This window comes from Phocoena phocoena, chromosome 4, assembly GCF_963924675.1.
Source record: "Phocoena phocoena chromosome 4, mPhoPho1.1, whole genome shotgun sequence".
NCBI lineage: Eukaryota > Metazoa > Chordata > Mammalia > Artiodactyla > Phocoenidae > Phocoena > Phocoena phocoena.
The window spans coordinates 138,620,705-138,638,965 of record NC_089222.1 but is presented as its reverse complement, the minus strand read 5'-3'; the positions used below and the strand labels follow the sequence as shown (position 1 = coordinate 138,638,965).

Sequence of the window (18,261 nt, the reverse complement as noted above, 5' to 3'; positions counted from 1 at the left end):
AGACTTTCTGATATCCTCCCTGACTTCCATCCTTGGCCCCCTCTCACTCCCACCACTCTCCCTGCACCTCTACCCCCGTGTGCTCTCCAGGCCTCTTGGCTTGTCATCTGCCCTCTTAGTACAGGCAGGTTCCAGAAAAGTTGTAAGTTGAAGCCAGTTATCTATTTGCTTTCCTTTTTCATCTCAGCTCCACTTTGGGGATTTTTAACCCCCTAGCTCTGAATATGTTTTCTTCTCATTCAGAGATTTTAATCGGCAGTTGTTATCTGTAAATGCACTTCATTTACCAGACAAATCTGTGACACCACCCCCTCCCCCAGTCAGGGTTCTAGGCTTCAACTTCTGTTGGGAGAACAGACTTACTCGTTAGCCATCGGCCAGGTGGGCTGACCTGCTTCCCTTCCCAGTGAGCACATTGAAGCCCGGACTGTTGCAGAAGAGCATTATTAGCAAATCGACAACGGATGGTATTATGCCAACAAGAAAAGCACAACGTTCCAAAGCTCAGAAATAAACTTTGGCCTGTTTGGATGGAGGGTTTAGGGAGAGGTCAGTCCATGCAGTGACTTGCTTCAGGCCTGCCTGAATCCCTGCGTGGGACGGTAGACCCAGCTAGCTGTACACTGTTGCTCTCTGGCCTTGAGGTCCTGCCTCTTTTCAGATACTTTTCCATATAAGCACAAGCAAGTAAAGGTATAATTTTTGTAAAATACTTTCGTGAAGTGAAGAATGCCTATCCATTTCAAGTATTGTCCTCTACTTGCACATAGGACTTTCTGGGCACATTTATATGGTGAGCAGCTCTTTAAAAGATTGCTTTATTCATTTCTTAGAAAGGTACAGTTTCCCAAGACTGAACCAGGAAGAAATAGAAAATATGAACAGACCAATTACAAGTACTGAAATTGAATCTGTGATTTAAAAACTCCCCAAAACAAAAGTCCAGGACCAGATGGCTTCACAGGAGAATTCTAGCAAACATGTAGAGAAGAGTTAACACTTACCCTTCTGAAACTATTCCAAAAAATTGCAGAGGAAGGAACACTTCCAAACATTCTGTGAGTCCACCATCACCCTGATACCAAAACCAGATAAAGATACCACACAAAAAAGAAAATTACAGGCCAGTATCACTGATGAACATAGACGCAAAATCCTCAACAAAATACTAGCAAACCGAATCCAACAATACATTAAAAGGATCTGACACCATGATCAATTGGGATTTATCCCAGGGATGCAAGGATTTTTCAGTATCTACAAATCAATAACTGTGATACACCACATTAACAAATTGAAGAATAAAAACCATATGATCATCTCAATAGATGCAGAAAAAGCTTTTGATAAAATTCAGAAACTCCCCAGAAAGCAGGCATAGAAGGAACCTACCTCAATATAATAAAGGCCGTATATGGTAAAGCACAGCTAACATCATATTGGTGAAAAGCTGAAAACATTTCCTCTAAGGTCAGGAACAAGACAAGGCTGTCCACTCTCTCCACTTTTATTCAAGATAGTTTGGGAATTCCTAGCCACAGCAATCAGGAGGAAAAGAAATAAAAGGAATCCAAATTGGAAAAGAAGAAGTAAAACTGTCACTGTTTGCAGATGACATGATACTATACACAGAAAATCATAAAGACACTACCAGAAAACTACTTGAGCTCATCAGTGAATTCAGTAAAGTTGCAGGATGCAAAATTAACACACAGAAATCTGTTGTATTTCTATACATTAACAGTGAAAGTTCAGAAAGAGAAATTAAAGAAACAATCCCATTTACCATTCCATCAAAAACAATAAAATACCTAGGAAAAAAACTACCTAAGGAAGCAAAAGACCTGTACTCCAAAAACTATAAGATGCTGAAGAAAGAAATTGAAGATAAAAGGAACAGGGGGGAAGATATACCATGTTCTTGGATTGGAAGAATCAATATTGTCAAAATGACCATACTACCTAAGGCAATCTACAGATTCAGTGCAATTCATATCAAACTACCAATGGCATTTTTCACAGAAATAGAACAAAAAATTTTAAAGTTTGTATGGAAACGCAAAAGACCATGAATAGCCAAAGCAATCTTGAGAAAGAAAAACAAGAGCTAGAGGAATCAGGCTCCCTGCCTTTGACTATGCTACAAAGCTACAGTAATCAAAACAGTATGGTACTGGCACAAAAACAGAAAGATAGATCAATGGAACAGGATAGGAAGCCCAGAAATAAACCCACGCACCTATGGTCAATAAATCTATGACAGGGCTTCCCTGGTGGTGCAGTGGTTAAGAATCCACCTGCCAATGCAGGGGACACGGGTTTGAGCCCTTGTCCAGGAAGATCCCACATGCCACAGAGCAGCCAAGCCCATGTGCCACAACTACTGAGCCTGTGCTTTGGAGCCCATGAGCCACAACTACTGAGCCCACGTGCTACGACTACTGAAGCCTGCGTGCCTAGAGCACATGCTCCACAACAAGAGAAGCCACTGCAATGAGAAGCCTGTGCACCATAACAAAGAGTAACCCCCGTTCGCCGCAACTAGAGAAAGCCTGCGTGCAGCAACGACGACCCAACACAGCCAAAAATAAATAAAATAAATAAATTTATTTAAAAAAACTAATCTATGACAAAGAAGGCAAGAACATACAATAGAGAAAGCACAGTCTCTTCATTAAGAGGTGTTGGGAAAACTGGAAAGCTACACGTAAGAGAATGAAATTAGAACATTCTCTAACACCATATACAAAAATAAACTCAAAATGGATTAAAGACCTAAACGTAAGACCGGCTACTATAAAACTCCTAGAGGAAAACATAGGCAGAACACTCTCTGACATAAATCGCAACAGTATCTTTTTGGATCCGTCTCCTAGAATAATGGAAATAAAAACAAAGATAAATAAATGGGACCTAATTAAACTTAAAAGCTTTTGCACAGCAAAAGAAACCAAAACCAAAAAGACAACTGCAGAATGGGAGAAAATATTTGCAAATGATGCAACTGACAAGGGATTAATCTCCAAAGTATACAAGCAGCTCATACAGCTCAATATCAGAAAAACAAACAGCCCAATCAAAAAATGGACAGGAGGGCTTCCCTGGTGGCGCAGTGGTTGAAAGTCTGCCTGCCGATGCAGGGGACGCAGGTTCGTGCCCTGGTCTGGGAAGACCCCACATGCCGCGGAGCAGCTGGGCCCGTGAGCCATGGCCACTGAGCCTGCACGTCCGGAGCCTGTGCTCCACAATGGGAGAGGCCGCAACAGTGAAAGGCCCGCGTACCGCAAAAAAAAAAAAAAAAGGCAGGAGATCTAAAAAGACGTTTCTCCAAAGAAGACCAGGTGACCAAAAGGCACATGAAAAGATGCTCAGCATCACTAGTTATTAGAGAAATGCACATCAAAACTACAGCGAGGTACGACCTCACACCAGTCAGAATGGCCATCATCAAAAAGTCTACAAATGCTGGAGGGAGTGTGGAGAAAAAGGAACCATCCTACACTGTTGGTGGGAATGTAAACTGGTATAGCCACTATGGAGAACAGTATAGAGGTTCCTTAAAAAACTGAAAACAGAGCTACTGTATGATCTTGCAATCCCAATCCTGGGCATATATCCAGAGAAAAACATAATTCAGAAAGACACATGCACGCCATGTTCATTGTAGCATTATTTACAATTGCCAGGTCATGGAAGCAACCTAAGTGTCCATCAACAGGTGAATGGATAAAGAAGATGTGAGATACACACACACAATGGAATATTACTCAGCCATAAAAAAGAATGAAGTAATGCCATTTGCAGCAACACGGATGGACCTAGAGATTATCATACTAAGTGAAGTAAGCCAGACAAAGACAAATATGATATTGCTTATATGTGGAATCTAAACATGATACAAAGGAACTTATTTACAAAACAGAAATAGACTCATAGACATAGAAAACAAACTTATGGTTACCAAAGGGGAGGAGTGGAGGGATAAATTAGGAGTTTGGGATTAAAATATACACACTACTGTATGTAAAATAGATAACCAACAAGGACTTATTGTGTAGCACAGGGAACCATACTCAATATCTTGTAATAACCTATAATTGAAGAGAATGTAAAAAAAGAATATATATGTGTGTAACTGAATCACTTTGCTGTACACCTGAAACTAACACAATATTGTAAATTATATTTCAGTAAAAATTTTTTACAAGGATTTCCTTTGTCTTTTATTGTCTGTTTTGAAGAGACAGTCTACTCTCTCACTTGCAGGCAGGAGAAGATTCAGGCTCAGAGAAATGGAGCCTTTCTAAAGGTGATGGAAACTATATCTTACCCTTCATCTCACAAACTACAGTGAACGTTTCCTCATAAACAGCTCAAGAAAGTGAACAACATTGTTTAGAATAACGATTCCGCTCTTCCCTGCTGCAGTTCTAAGCAATGAGACTCTTTTATTAAATGAAGTCTTATCAATTAGCATTCTGATACATTAATTTTAATAAATATAATATCCATTAAATATAAGCAGATAAAAGCAGAACTTTTTCATTTGAAGTGAGCCCCCCACCCTGCCCTCCCTGGCTCTTCCTCAAATCCCAAAGTGGCTGCTGAGGCATCTGCATGTATCTGGAACTCACGGAAACTAACTCCTAGTTGTAGGATGTAGTGACTAGCCAGAGCCAACAAGGTTGAAGCTTTTTCATATCATCCCATTTTAGTTTGTTTTATGCCAAAGCTTACAGGCTCTGTTAACTTTCTGATATAACAGTGCGTACAGCCAGGCTTCAAGCATTTTGCTTTTATTTATTGGAGCATTTAAGTCAAAAAAAGGTAGCCTTCTAACTCCGTACAGATCATAGACCCACCATCCATGAGTACCAAGGTTACCCATGGACTGACCATCCTTGGTTAGGCTTCTGCCAGTTTCCTCCTTGAAACCTGCTCACCTGGGGTTCTTGGGCCAGTAGACCCAGCAGAAGCTGATGGAGTCTGTCCTTCACTGTTCTCCCTGGTGTTTAAACTCATCCTGGGAAGGGTAGTATGAGATTGTAGGTAGCCTTTAACTCTTGATGGGAACCTGTACCTAATTAATCTATTCTGACCTTGGATTTCTGATGCCCAGAAAGAGCTTGCCCCTGAGGAACTGGAAGGGTTACACCAGCTGTCCTCCCAGCTGTTGGCAGGTTCTTACGTTGTATGACATTGGCACTCATGCTTTCTAATGACGACTGGGTTCCATTAATCCTCACTACCCTGTCCCACCATGATGATAGTCTTACTTAGGCTTACAGTTTTACTGTCACACACTAGGCATGACGTCAACCAAAAACTGGCCCTTCCTTTTTTTCATCAGAAGAGATCGTTTAGGACCATTACTCTAAAATGCAAATCATAATCTTTGGGAAAGGAGCACAAGTCCCATCAGTGGAAAAGTAAAGGGTAGATGGGCCGAAATTCCCCTCTTCAATAATAATCAGGAAAAAAACTTTTTTAAAATTAAAAAAAGATATAATAGTGTCCATTTGTTTTGGATATTTCAAAAGAGTTTATATTTGTTTTGTACGTTAAAAAAGTTTTCTTTTAACTTGCTGAGAACATTCAGGTAATAGGAGGGAGTATCAGATGAGAAGTAATATTTTCTGTCTCCCCTTCACTGCTCCGTATGCATTTCCCAGGACTAATGCTCCACATTCCCAGCCTCTGCTGTGGGATGGAACGGTGGCCCTGGGAGCTGCCGGGCCAGTCTGAAGCAGGGAGGCTGCACCTGTGCTGGGCAGCACGTGACTGCCCTGAGCTCTTCTGTGAGCTCCTGCTTTCAGCAGCCCTTGGCGTGGCCTAGTTTGCTGCAGGGCTCACCGCTCGCTCTCTGTTCCTGGAGTTTGCCTGTGCCTTGGATTTGGATGATGCGCTGTCGGTCTCACTCATACTTGAGTTCCCTCTGACTGCTATTCAATTTGGTGGTGGTTGTTCGTTATGTAAGTGTTGGACTGGCTACTCAGAGCATTTTCTTTGGCCATCTGCCTGTATTGCACGGTCATTACTTTGGCCTGTAATCAGGCCATCTCCCAGACGCCTCTGCGGTCAGAGCTCTCCTAAACTCTTGGGTTTATAGTCTGGAGTCTCTGCATTCACTTAGGCCAATAGTGCCAAACGAGTATCAACGCTATAAAGTTTCTGTGAGTTTTAATGTTATTGAAATCTGAAATCTAGTCATCTGTATTAACTCATAATTTTGCTAATATGTAGTATCTAACCCCTGAAACCACACAGCACACCAAGGTTCGATTTTAATATTCCTGCGCTAAAGACCTCATATTTACTTACTCTTATTAATTTTTACTTTTTTGACTAGTATTGGCAATCTCATTTTGCCCCTTTCACCTAACTTTTATTCAGGGGCTCAGGTTTCTTTTCCAGACTCTCAAGAAAATTTCAGAACTAGAAATTTCAGAGATGGCTCCATCGGACAATAGCTGTGATTTTTGTCAGCCCATTTTACTGAGTATTTAGACCTATACTTGTACTATACTGACCTAGAAGAAACCTGCTTTGTTTTACCGTATTAGTACACCATCAGAATGCAGTACTGAAATGTAAGCCCACTGAGAACAAGGGCTTTACCTCTTTTGTTCACTGCCCTGTCCCTGGTGCCTGGAACAGTATCTGATGCATGGTACGCATGCCAAAAATATATGTTGACTGAATGATTATATTGTTTCTACTGTTTTGGCAGTAAGTGTATATAAGCCACACAAATTAGTATCTCAGTATTTTGTTACAATTTCATTGCTAATGAACTGCTTGATTTTTACTTAAATATTAATCACTTTAAGAATATGACCCTGTTGTCAACAAGGTAGGATAACTGTGTTTTTTTCTATACTTGATTATCTTTGTGAGTTTCTTAATTGACGTATATCACGTACAATAGATTGCTCTTTTCACTGCACGTTTTTCTGAGACCTTAGCCACCATCACAATCAAGATATGGAACAGTTCTGGCACTCCCCCAAATTCTCTCATGTCCTCTATACTCAGCCTCTTCCCCCACACCCGCCCCAGCCTCAGGCAAGCACTGATGTGGTTTTAATCCCTATAGTTGGCCTTTTGCAGAAGGTCACATATGTGACATAAATACAGTTGTACGACACGCAGCCTTTTGAATCTGGCCTTAACACTTAGCATAATGCCTTTGAGACTCATTCAAGTTGCTGTGTGTCAGTAGTTTGTTCCTTTTTATTGCTGAGTTGTCTTCTCTTTCATGGATGTACCACTGTTCCTCCATTCACCTGTTGAAGGGCACTTGGGTGATGATGAGTGAAGTTACAAGAAATATTTGCGTACAGATTTTTGTGTGAACATAATCTTCGATTTCATTTGAGTAGAATCTAGGAATGGGATTGCTCAACAGCATTGTCTTGGTTTTAATGATAGATTGGAGATGATGCATCTCTTCAAAATTCTCCTTTCTAGAACCTTAGTAAACACCACACAATATTGGCCCATTACTTAATATGTGGAGAAATAGCTGGTGATTGTTTATTCTGTTTTAAAACACGATGGAAAACAGTTGTTTTACAGAAAAATGGAGATGGGGACACTTAAGAAGTTGAAATCTCTTCAATGGGTCTGATTTTCCCTTTTCCAACCAAAATGGGTCTCTCAGTGCCACTAAGGACTAGAGTTTCAACAAGCAAAAGTCCACTTGTGTTTCCCCACCTAGCTCAGCGATTGACCTTGTGATTTTTATTTTATGTTAGTGAACTGCTCAACACATTTGGTTCACTGTCTGTAAATGAAAGGGCAACTCACTCTTGGGGTACAGGATCTCTAGACCAATGTGGTATAAGAATCCCAGGTGGTTCTAAGAGTATCGCTGAAACATTAGGAAGGAAGGACTTGTTCAGAGACTCAGAGGACTCCTGGGGACAACGATGGCTGTGAGGCTCCTCATTGCTGCTTGGGACCATCAGAGAGGAAAATATTAGAGAGAGAGCGGCTGAGGCATTAATTCAGAGACTCTCACTTCCCTAGCGGTTGTGTTCAAGTCCAAAGTAAGAGGTCATCCGGAGAATGTGACTTTCTAGCGTACAGTCTTTAGATCTTTTCCTGAGGAAGACCACTGTGCCCTTGGGTCATCAACATTTAAGGGGCTTAGAACTTTGTACATTTTTACACTTAGAGGTCACCCAGTCTGGGATTGATCTTATGTTAAAATTGATTTATTATGTTACCAGTTAACATCAGTGCAGATGGTTTAAAATTCATGAGTTCCAGAATGGATGCGTCTGCCCTCCTTTGTCCATCAAGGTCCTCTCCTATGGGGCAACTAAAAGCTCTCGATTTCGTGTCATTTCTGCCAAAGTTATTTTATGCATATACAAGTAAATATATATAAATGTTCTTTTTCTCCCCATTTTTCACAATGGTGCAACATGCAGCCTTAAAAAAAAAAAGAACATATATGTACTAATATGAATATCTCCAAGATATTAAAGGGAAAACCCACCATTTTCTTATTGTTGGAATTTAGGTTGTTTACATTCTTTTGTTATTACAAACAATGTTGCAATGAGTAACTACTGTTCATAATCATTTCAACGTGCAAATGTCTTTGAGGAAAATTCCTAAAAGTGGTATTGCTGGGCCCAGGTGTCTGTAAAGTGTTTTTGGTTTTGCCAAATGCCCCGTACAAGATTGTGGTATTCTCAGCTACCCTCAGCAATGTATGAGAGTGCTTGTTGCCCCCTTCCCTACCATAATATGATCATATATTTTGGTCTTTGCTAATCTGATACGTGGAAAATGGTACTTAGTATAGTTTTAATTATCATTTCTCATGTTATCATTGATATTGAGCATTTTTTCATGAGCTTAGGAGTAATTGGCTTTTCCTTTTCTGTGACCTGTTTTCATATCATTCATTTTTCTCTTAGGTTGTTAGGTGGTTTTTGTTTTGTTTATTTTTTAGGAGTTCTTAAAATATTAGAGAAATTAGCCTTTTACCTGTTATATTAAGTTGCATTATTTCTCTAGTTTATCATTTATATAAGTGATGTTGCTTGTAATCACTTTTATGTAACAAACTGTTTTTGGTTGTATTTGTAGTCATTTATTATTCAGAGTTTTGAGTCATTCTTAGAAAGGCCTTCCCCACTTTGATATGATAAAAATCATTCCCTGTGGTTCTAAAATTTTGGTTATTCAATTTTTACATTTAAGTCTTCGATGCATTTAGAACTTTTTACCTGGAAAGGTTTGCAGTATGGATCCAACTTAATTATTTTTGCCAGTTTTCTGGACAGTTTTTCCCCCCAGATCTCTGGCTGGTTTTCCAGTATTATTTAGTGAATATTCCAACTTTTCCCTCTGGATTTAAAATGCTTCCTTTATCACCTACTAAATTCCCATGTATCTGAGTTTATATCTGGAGTTTCACTCTTGTTCCATTGATCTTTCAGCCTGTACATGCCCTGCACCTCACTTTGTAAGTTATTGAGGTGTTATAATATCTCGTAGGGCTAGTCCCCCTCATTTCAAAATTTATTTATTTTTCCAGATGAGTTTTAAAATCAGCTTGTCTAGTCTGTCTCACCCCAGCCCACCTCTAAAAAAGAAAAAACAATTCTGATGTTGTGTTCTTTGGATTATGTTACCTTTATAGACTGAAAGTAGACATGTAAAGGGTGTAAAAACATGGTGTGGCTTTCCATTTGTTTCTTTTGTGCCCTTCAACTGTGTTTTAGTTTTCATCTTCTAAGGGTTTTAGACATTTCCTGTTAAATTGATTTATAATGTTTTAACTTTTTGTTGGTTTTAAAAAGAAAGTGTTTTCTTTGAATGTATCTTCTCATTGATTGTTGTTGTGTGCATGTTGCCTTATTGATTTCTGTATATTAATTTTGTACCCAGCTGTCTTCCTTCCTGAAATTCTCTTCATGTTGATAGTTTTCAGTAAATTCTCTTGGGTTCTTTCAGGCATGCAATCATGTCATCTACAAATAATGATAATTTTGCCTACATTTCAGTTCAATTCTTTCTCTAGTTTCATCGCATTAACTAGTACATATAGTACGTTAATAGTGATGATAGTGGTCATCCTTGTTTTATTCCTGACTTAAATGCAGTGTATTTCATTTCCCATTAAGTTTGATGCTGGCTTCTGGGTAAGGAAATATCCTTCTGTTCTTATTTTACTAATAAGAATTTTATCAAGAATGGATATTAATTTTAGCAAGTGACTTTTTAGCATCTATGGAAATGACTCTACGATTTTCTCTAGAGAGCTATTAATTGTGAGTTGTATTAATAGTTTTCCTCAACAGTTGAGCTATCCATACATTCCTGGACTAAATCCCACATACTTACGGTGTAATATTCCTTTAAGTTGCTACTGGATTGTATTGCTAATATCTTATATAGGGCTTTTGCACTGGTATTTATATATTTATAAGTGAGAAAAATCTAGTTTTCTTTTTGTATGGATGTGTTGTGTGTATAGATACTGTCTTACTGTGGTGTCACTGATATATTTGCTTTATTTTTTAAAAGAAATTCTTTACTTTTCTGTATTTTGGAGTAGTTTAACATTGGAATTTTCTGTACTTTACACATTTGGAAATGATCTGTGAAAGTCTCTGGGCCTGGTGCTTTGTGGGGTCTTATGTATAACTTTCTCTGATTTTTCTATGGTGATTTATTTGCTTTAGCTTTCCTGTCTCTTTTGGAGTTAGTTTGGGTAAATTATATTTTCCTAGAAAAGTAATTCACTTTACCAACTTTTCAAATTTACTTATATGCAATTGAACAATGTGTTCTTTTATTCTTATTTTAATTACTGCTATATCTTTGATATTCTTTATTTCTCGATTAGATTAATACTTTGCTTTGCTATTTTTTTTCCTAAAGAAAGACCTGTTGGACTTACTCCATTCAGGGTGTGGAGGTCAGCATGTTGTATATTGAGTTCAATTAGTTATACTTTATTGATGTGTAACTAAGGTGCTTATATCTTTTCTTCTTTTTGTCCTCTTTTCCATCCTGGCTAAGGGGGGTAAATTAACATTTCCCACAATGAATGTGTTTTACTCAGTTTTCTTCTGTATCCCCTGTGGTTTTTGCTCTGAGTGTTGATGCTGTGTTATTTGATCCACAGATAGTGATGCCGCACGTCTCTCCTGAGGGCTGTACCCTTTAAAAGCATACAGTGCCCTTCTTTGTCTGGTTTAATCCTTCTTTCTCAGAACTCAGCCTTGTCTGATATTAAGATTACAACCCGCGATTTATTTCTTCCATTTGCTTCATATACCTTTGCTTATCCTTTCTTCCTCAACCTTTCCAAATCCACCCTCACCTCTGCCGTTTTTAGGTGCTTCTTTGTCATACAACATAAAATTGGGTTTTGCTTTGAGATAAAATCTGAGCGTCTGTTTTTTAATAGGTATTAATTTAGCCCGTTTATTAATTTGACATATGTTTGGCATTAATTCTGCCACTGGTGCTATGTTATCATTTGAGGGATTGGGTTTTTTTTTTAACATTTTAAAAAATATTTATTTTATTTATTTATCTGGCTGCACTGGGTCTTAATTGCGGCAGGCAGGCTCCTTAGTTGCAGCTCGCCAGCTCCTTAGTTGCAGCTCGCCAGCTCCTTAGTTGTGGCATGCGAACTCTTAGTTGCAGCATGCGTGTGGGATCTAGTTCCCTGACCAGGGATCGAACCCGGGCCTCTGCATTGGGAGCGTGGAGTCTTAACCACTGTGCCACCAGGGAAGTCCTTGGGGTATTGTTTTTTAAGTAGCTTTTAGAACATCTGCCTCTCTACAGTCCTATTTGCTTTATGTTGTTTGTATGATCTTCTATTTTATTATAATTCTTATCCTTACAGCTTTTTATTGTACCCTAATTCTTCTCTGTTTTAGATGTTATTTATTAATTCTCTACTATGAACAATGGTGAAATTAGTATAGCTCCTCTTCTTTTTTTCTCCCTTCTCTTCTACCAACTGATCTTAGTTATTTACAAATATTACCTTTATTGGTGTTTAAGTTAACTTTATTTGTACAACATTATTTGATTTATTAACTTTAAATCAGCACTGTGCAGTAGAACTCTCTGTGATGATGTGAATGTGCTATTTATCTGCCCTGTCCGTTGAGATAGCCACTAGCCATAATGTGGCTTGCAAGCAGTTGAAATGTAGCTAGGGCAACTGAGGACCTGAACTTTAATTTTCCTTAATATTAATTAATATAAATTTAAGTTTAAATAGCCACATATGGCTAGTGGCTACCGTATTGGAGAGCATGGTTTCAATGATATGTTTTTAAACCCCAGCTGTCAAGGACAAGGAAGCCACGTACATTGTACTGCCTCCCGCTTTCTAGCCCCTTAGTTGCCCAACTGGTGTTATTTAAGTAGTTTCTGCACTGTCAGGACTTGTATTTTGCACTCTGCTCTCTCACCACAATCATCACATACCTCTTAGTCTTATTCTTTCAGTTGAATGGATCCAGTCCTCACAATTGGTTCTTTTGATGGAGGGTTTCTCTTGAAGAGTTACAGTTCACTATCTAATCAGTTCCTCAAGAAGGCTTTTTATGCAGTGCTCCTTGGGGTTTTGCTTGTTTGTTTCTGCACATGTAGAACTTCTTTTATATGTGAGCAGCTGTTAGGTAAAAGCCTAAACCCAGTATCATCACACGTGTTTCCTTGAGCATTGTAATGAGTATTGCTGTACTTTCATTTTGGATTGTATTTTGCTGTGAAGAAGTCTGCTTTTCCCCCTCTTGTAAGTGACTTTTCTTTTGCCTGACTCCTAAAGGATTCTTTCTTTTTTTTAAGTAGAATAGTTTTACTAGAGTCTATCTTTTTCTTAACCGTTCCTAATCCATTTGCTTTTTCAGTGTTTAAAAATTACATCAGTAAATATGTTGTGTTCCATTATTTCAGTTTTCTTATTTGGGAACTTCATTATGCATATGTTGGATGTTCCTCATGGTCTCTTGTATTTATCTTTTTCTCTGGTGATTCTTTTTAATTCTTTCTTAAATTTTCACACGATTTGTTTGAATTTTCTCATTTCTGTCCTGTATGTATTTTGAGCCCCTTTCAGTTTCACCTCCTTTTCTGTGATGGTTTTGTTTTATTTTTTCCTTCCACTTCTTTTCTGAGCTTTTCTTACATTTTTTATCTCTTTCTTTGGCCTCACCATCTTATCCCTGAACTCTCATAGCTCTGTCTTGTGTTCATCCCTCATAGAAGCGATTGCATCACGACACTGAAAAATCCGCGGTGAAATGCACGTTCACAGTCTCCACCTGCTTGCTGGTGCTGTGTTTTTCTGGTGGGCAGTCATTTATTTGTTCAGTAAACATCGAGTGCCTGCTCTTGCTGTCACTCTACCCCTGTGGAGTTTACATTCCAGGAGTACAGATGATAAGTAAAATAGATAAGCACTTATGGAGTATTTTAGAAGGCGACAAGTGCTGCAGAGCGAAGTCAGGGAGGGGGGATAAGTGCGTGTTGAAAAGGGAGTAGTGCATTTTTAATAGGAGTGGTCAGGGGAGTCCTCATGAGGATGCTGTCACTTGAGCACCAACTTGATGGAGAAGAGGGAGCAAGTGTGAGAGAAAAAATTATCCGTGGCCCTTGTTGAAGATGGTAAAGCAGACTTTACTCAGGGGGGAACTGTTGCAATAGATGTAGGGACCACTGCAGTGGGGTCTTGCAGTGGGGAAAAGAGGCTCCACTCTGAGTGCAGTGTGGGCAAGTGGTAATTATCACCAGGGAGCAGAGTGGGGGGGTGATCACTGGATGGAAAATTACTGAGAAGAAACATCAGGAGGGTAAAGGAATAAACCAGCTCACAGGGTTCTTGCTGAAGGCAGGCCAGGTTCATCAGACACCCCCTGGGGCCAGGAGAGGTGGAGAATGAGGAACCTGGTCAGGTGTTGAGGGTGATGGATATGGAGGATGGTTCAACTGACTTGGCAGAATTCTTGCTACAATCAGACGATGCAGAGAGGAACACGGAAATCAAAAGCCGAGGCCTAGTTGAAAAAGAGCTCAAGAGAGTTTGAGTAGGGCTTCCCTGGTGGCGCAGTGGTTGGGAGTCCACCTGCCGATGCAGGGGACGCGGGTTCGTGCCCCGGTCCGGGAAGATCCCACATGCCGCGGAGCGGCTGGCCCCGTGAGCTGTGGCCGCTGAGCCTGCGCGTCTGGAGCCTGTGCTCCGCAACGGGAGAGGCCACAACAGAGAGGCCCGCGTACCGCCAAAAAAAAAAGAGAGAGAGAGGCTGAGTAGAGTTTGGTCAAGGAGAGAGTCTTCGTCACGAGCCACGTGGGTTCTGGAAGAAGAGCATCCAGGTGGGGGCAGGAGTGTGTGCACACGTCCTGAGGCTGGATGCGGGGGCCAGGACGGTGGAGAGGAGTGGCTGAGGGGGAGCGTTTAGAGATGAGGGCACACAGGTGGGGCTGGAGCCCCCCATCTGTAGGGCCGTGGAAATGACTGGCCTTTTTACCCTGTGGAGTTCCTTTACGTAGAAGAGCCACGTGGTCTGTGCTTTGTGTGTCCCAGCACCTCTGCTGGTTCTCACAATGTCTCCTTCTTGCAGGAGATGATTTATTCCTGGACCGCGCGGGCTGAGGTTTGACGTGAGTCTCTCTAACCTTTACCCCCGGCCCCCGTATGTGAGAAGCAGCTGGGGGGCGGGTCACAGCTCCTGCTTCCCGCGTGGGGCGTCGGGAGGCTCCCTCCCAGGTGCCCCTCACCTTCCAGAAGCGGCTTCCTGCAGCCGCGGGCCTCACTTCGCCTTTTGACTGCGCGGCCCCTGCTCGTCTTCACCTATTTCACGGCACTTAGCCGTCTCCTTGCTTCACCGAGAAGGGCGTTTGTGGTTTTGTGTCTTGTTCTTCTGGGTGATTTCCAGGAGGCCGGGCGGGGGCGTTGCTGACTCGACGCTGCCCTCCTGCAGCCCAGAGCCCTAATTATGGGTTTGGCATTAGATTCCGGAGAACAAAGAAAAGAGTTGTGGAGTTCGCTAGCGGCCTCTTCCGTTTAGAGAATACGAAGTTACAAGCCGCAGCCTCTCAGCCCCCTCGGGAAGCCTCGGCGGTGGCTTCTGCGCAGAAAGCCGGCGGCCGGTCAGCCGGGGAGACCCGGAGACTTTGGGCGCCCCCGCTTCTGGTTTGGCTCTGGTGCCGGGGTTCCAGGCCTTCCTCTGGACTCGGCTCCTCCGGGCAGAGCCTGGAGCCCCCCTGCTGCGGGCTGGCCGCGGGCAGGGCGCGCGCGGGCCGCACCCCCCCAGGGCCCGGCTTCTGCCGATGCTGGTGGGAGTGTGGCGGCTGCGGGTCCCCGCTGAGGGCCACACGGGCGGGCCAGAGCGCTGGGATCTGTCTCCTCGTGTCGGCTGCACGCACACGAGTGCGGGGTCTGCGTCTCTCTCTGTTTCTTAACCTTTCTCAGGGCAAGGGCCTCCTTGCTGATGTGACAAAAGCCATGGCTCTTCTCCCCCCGAAAATCAGCACACGCTGTACATTGTTTCCGGGGTTCATTGTCATCCTTACGTCCAGGAGGGCCTCCTCTTTGAAATCAGGTCCCTCAGTGAGGGACCCCACTTATCACGTCACGGTACCAGCGAGGTACCCTCGCTGTCCACGGCCCTGATCTTTTCTCCCTGTTGAGCCTTCTAGGTGGAAGTCTGAGCGGGAAGTTCTTGGTGAGGTCTTGGGTTCTCGTTAATTTCAGTTATACAAGTTATTCTCTCCTCTCTCACCAGGATTAACCAAGAATTGTCTGGTACACCTAAAACAAATACAGTGTTGTATGTCGATTATACCTCAATTTAAAAAAACAAAGAAGTGTCAGTCGTCTTCTTACCATGGGTCTTAACTCTTTGTTGAAATATCTGTTTTAAAATTCTTGGCTCCGTGGGTTGTACTTGGACTAACTCTTTATCTTTCTTATGTTGGTAGGAATTGAATGGACCTGTGTATTGTTAGAATGCCTAATTTATCAGCAAATATTATATTAATTTTTTATTCTCTCTACTATATTTCTTAATTGAAATCAAGGAATGACAAAAGAATCATAAAATATTTACTCTGCTAATTTCCAGGATACTTCACTGCTTTTTCCTTCTTATGCCATAGGGATTAAAGGAAGGAAACAGTTCTATTGATGTCGTGATTATAATATGGTATTCAGTGGTCAACCCAGATCCTGTTCCCATGAGATTAACTGAATACATTACAATTAAGTAGAAGCAGAACCAAGTACTATTGTGTTGTTTAATTGATAAAGTTCATGAATTGTTTTCTCTGATTTTAATTCTGGGACATACTAGTAAAGCATATTTCTTAAAATATACTAGTGGCTTTAAATTCTTAAAAATTAGATTTTAAAATTTCATTTAGGTTGTACAAAAATTAATAGAATTAATTTTAATTAAATTTAAAAGTAAAATTAGTATTTCAGAAGGGTTTTCATTTAAATTCTCTTACGAGCTTCTTATGTTAAGAACAAAATGAGTTCTACCCCTTGAATTCTGCTTAAAAGGGAGCTGAGAGTGTTTGTTTAATTTAGACTTCAGCGCTTTGGGATGGGGAATGGGAAACAAAGCCAAAATACTTAGCATATTTAAGGGACATAGAATAGTCCCCGCTCCCAAAATTTCACATAATGTAAGAACTTGGTGAAAGTTTTTTCACCAGATGACTAGAGAAAATAAAAGGTAAACAGATTTAAATGCCAGGAGGACAGATTTTTTAAATGCTTTGATCTGTGGGGCCATTTTTTTTTAACATCTCTTTTGGGGTATAATTGCTTTGTGGGGCCATTTTTAATTTTTGCTGTTTTTCTTTTTTTCGTCTTTTTGTCAACAGTTCTGCCATCACATTACCATTTGAGAACAGTCACAAACCATTTCTCGAGGTCATTTCAGAAACACGTTGTTTTGTGTTTATTGTGGATTTCCTTTGGTTGGTGCTAATCTTCTCAACTTCCTGTTCCACGCAAACCCCAGTCGCAACTTGAGACTGGCAAGCCCACGGTGACAGGAAGGAATGTAGTTAATGTCCATATTCTGTGACTCAGTGATTATCTCCAGAGAAGTGAATGGATGTGAATGGATGCTCTGTTGTGAAGTCTTTCTTAAATGATTCATGAACCAGGGAAATCTGGGCTCGACTGTCCACCAGCAGGAAGCAGGACACAGAGGGGCTGGGGGCTTAGTGAAGGGCCGTGTGGCCGTCGGGTGGTGTATCCACGACCTCCAGGCCCCCCACCAGGCTCTCTGGGCAGAGGACACCGGCCAGCAGCCGTGCTCAGTTGCTCATGCGTTTGACAGTGTGTCATCATCTTAGTCGGCATAATTGAGGAAGAACCTAAAGAAAAGGCTCTTATTGTGTCATATTCCTTCTGAGGAGATCATACGTGCTCCTGTGTAACGGTCTGTGAATCTGCCTTTCCCCCAGGCCCTTCTCTTTGCCCTTTTGAAATCAGACATTTGTTTGGATTCTCCAGCGGGAACAAAGGTGTGTCCGGAAGGCGGTGATGGGATGAGATTCCTCGCCACCCCCCCCCACCCCCCACCCCCGTTCCCCCGGGATCCCCCAGGGCTGGCCCTTCCCCATCCTGGTATCCAGGCATCTGGTCTGTGATAAGCACTCAATGAGTGTCTGCATCTTTGAACAAATTGATGGTTACGGAGGCTGACTTTGCTAGTAAACCAGGTGGATGAAGGAGCCGTGCTAATGTGTTGGGTGGCTGTCTCCCCTCCCCCAGGAAATGCTCTCCGGGGTGGTGGTCGTATCTGGGAAGGATTCGGTCCAGCACCAGGGAGTCTCCTTGACAGTGGAAGGAACCGTGAACCTCCAACTCAGTGCCAAGAGTGTGGGTGTGTTCGAAGCATTCTATAATTCTGTTAAGGTAAGAATGCTAGCGTTGCACGTTTTTAGTTCATTTTTCAAACGTCTGTGGTGGTTTTTACTTGCTGTCTGGCTTGTTATTTGTCGCTATTTTGCAAGGAATGGTGGTAGTCATGCTTTTACTATTTACTAATCAAACTGAAAAAACATTCAGATGTTTTGATTTTGAATATATTCTGTTATTGAAAGTCTGCTTGTTTTTATTCCCATTAGATAGGATTAGGGGGGGACTAATTTCAGCCATTAAGGAGACGAGAGCTCTCTGAGAAGCTGTGCCTGGGCCTTCTGGCACTTACCTTCCTGAAACAAAACTGTTCTTTTAACTGTTATTTTAAT

At 41.4% G+C, this 18,261-nt stretch overlaps 1 protein-coding gene across 4 annotated transcripts in view; it reads left to right on the top strand.

Moving 5' to 3' along the window:
* VPS26C (VPS26 endosomal protein sorting factor C) overlaps positions 1-18,261 on the top strand; it is a 48,618-nt gene that overhangs the window by 15,921 nt on the left and 14,436 nt on the right. For 2 of the 4 annotated variants that reach the window (XM_065876612.1, XM_065876611.1), the window contains exon 2: positions 17,783-17,926. The exons of the other annotated variants lie outside the window; for them this stretch is intronic. In XM_065876612.1, the coding sequence (XP_065732684.1) occupies positions 17,783-17,926 (144 nt within the window). The remainder of the gene's footprint in view (positions 1-17,782; positions 17,927-18,261) is intronic. 4 annotated transcript variants of the gene reach the window in all.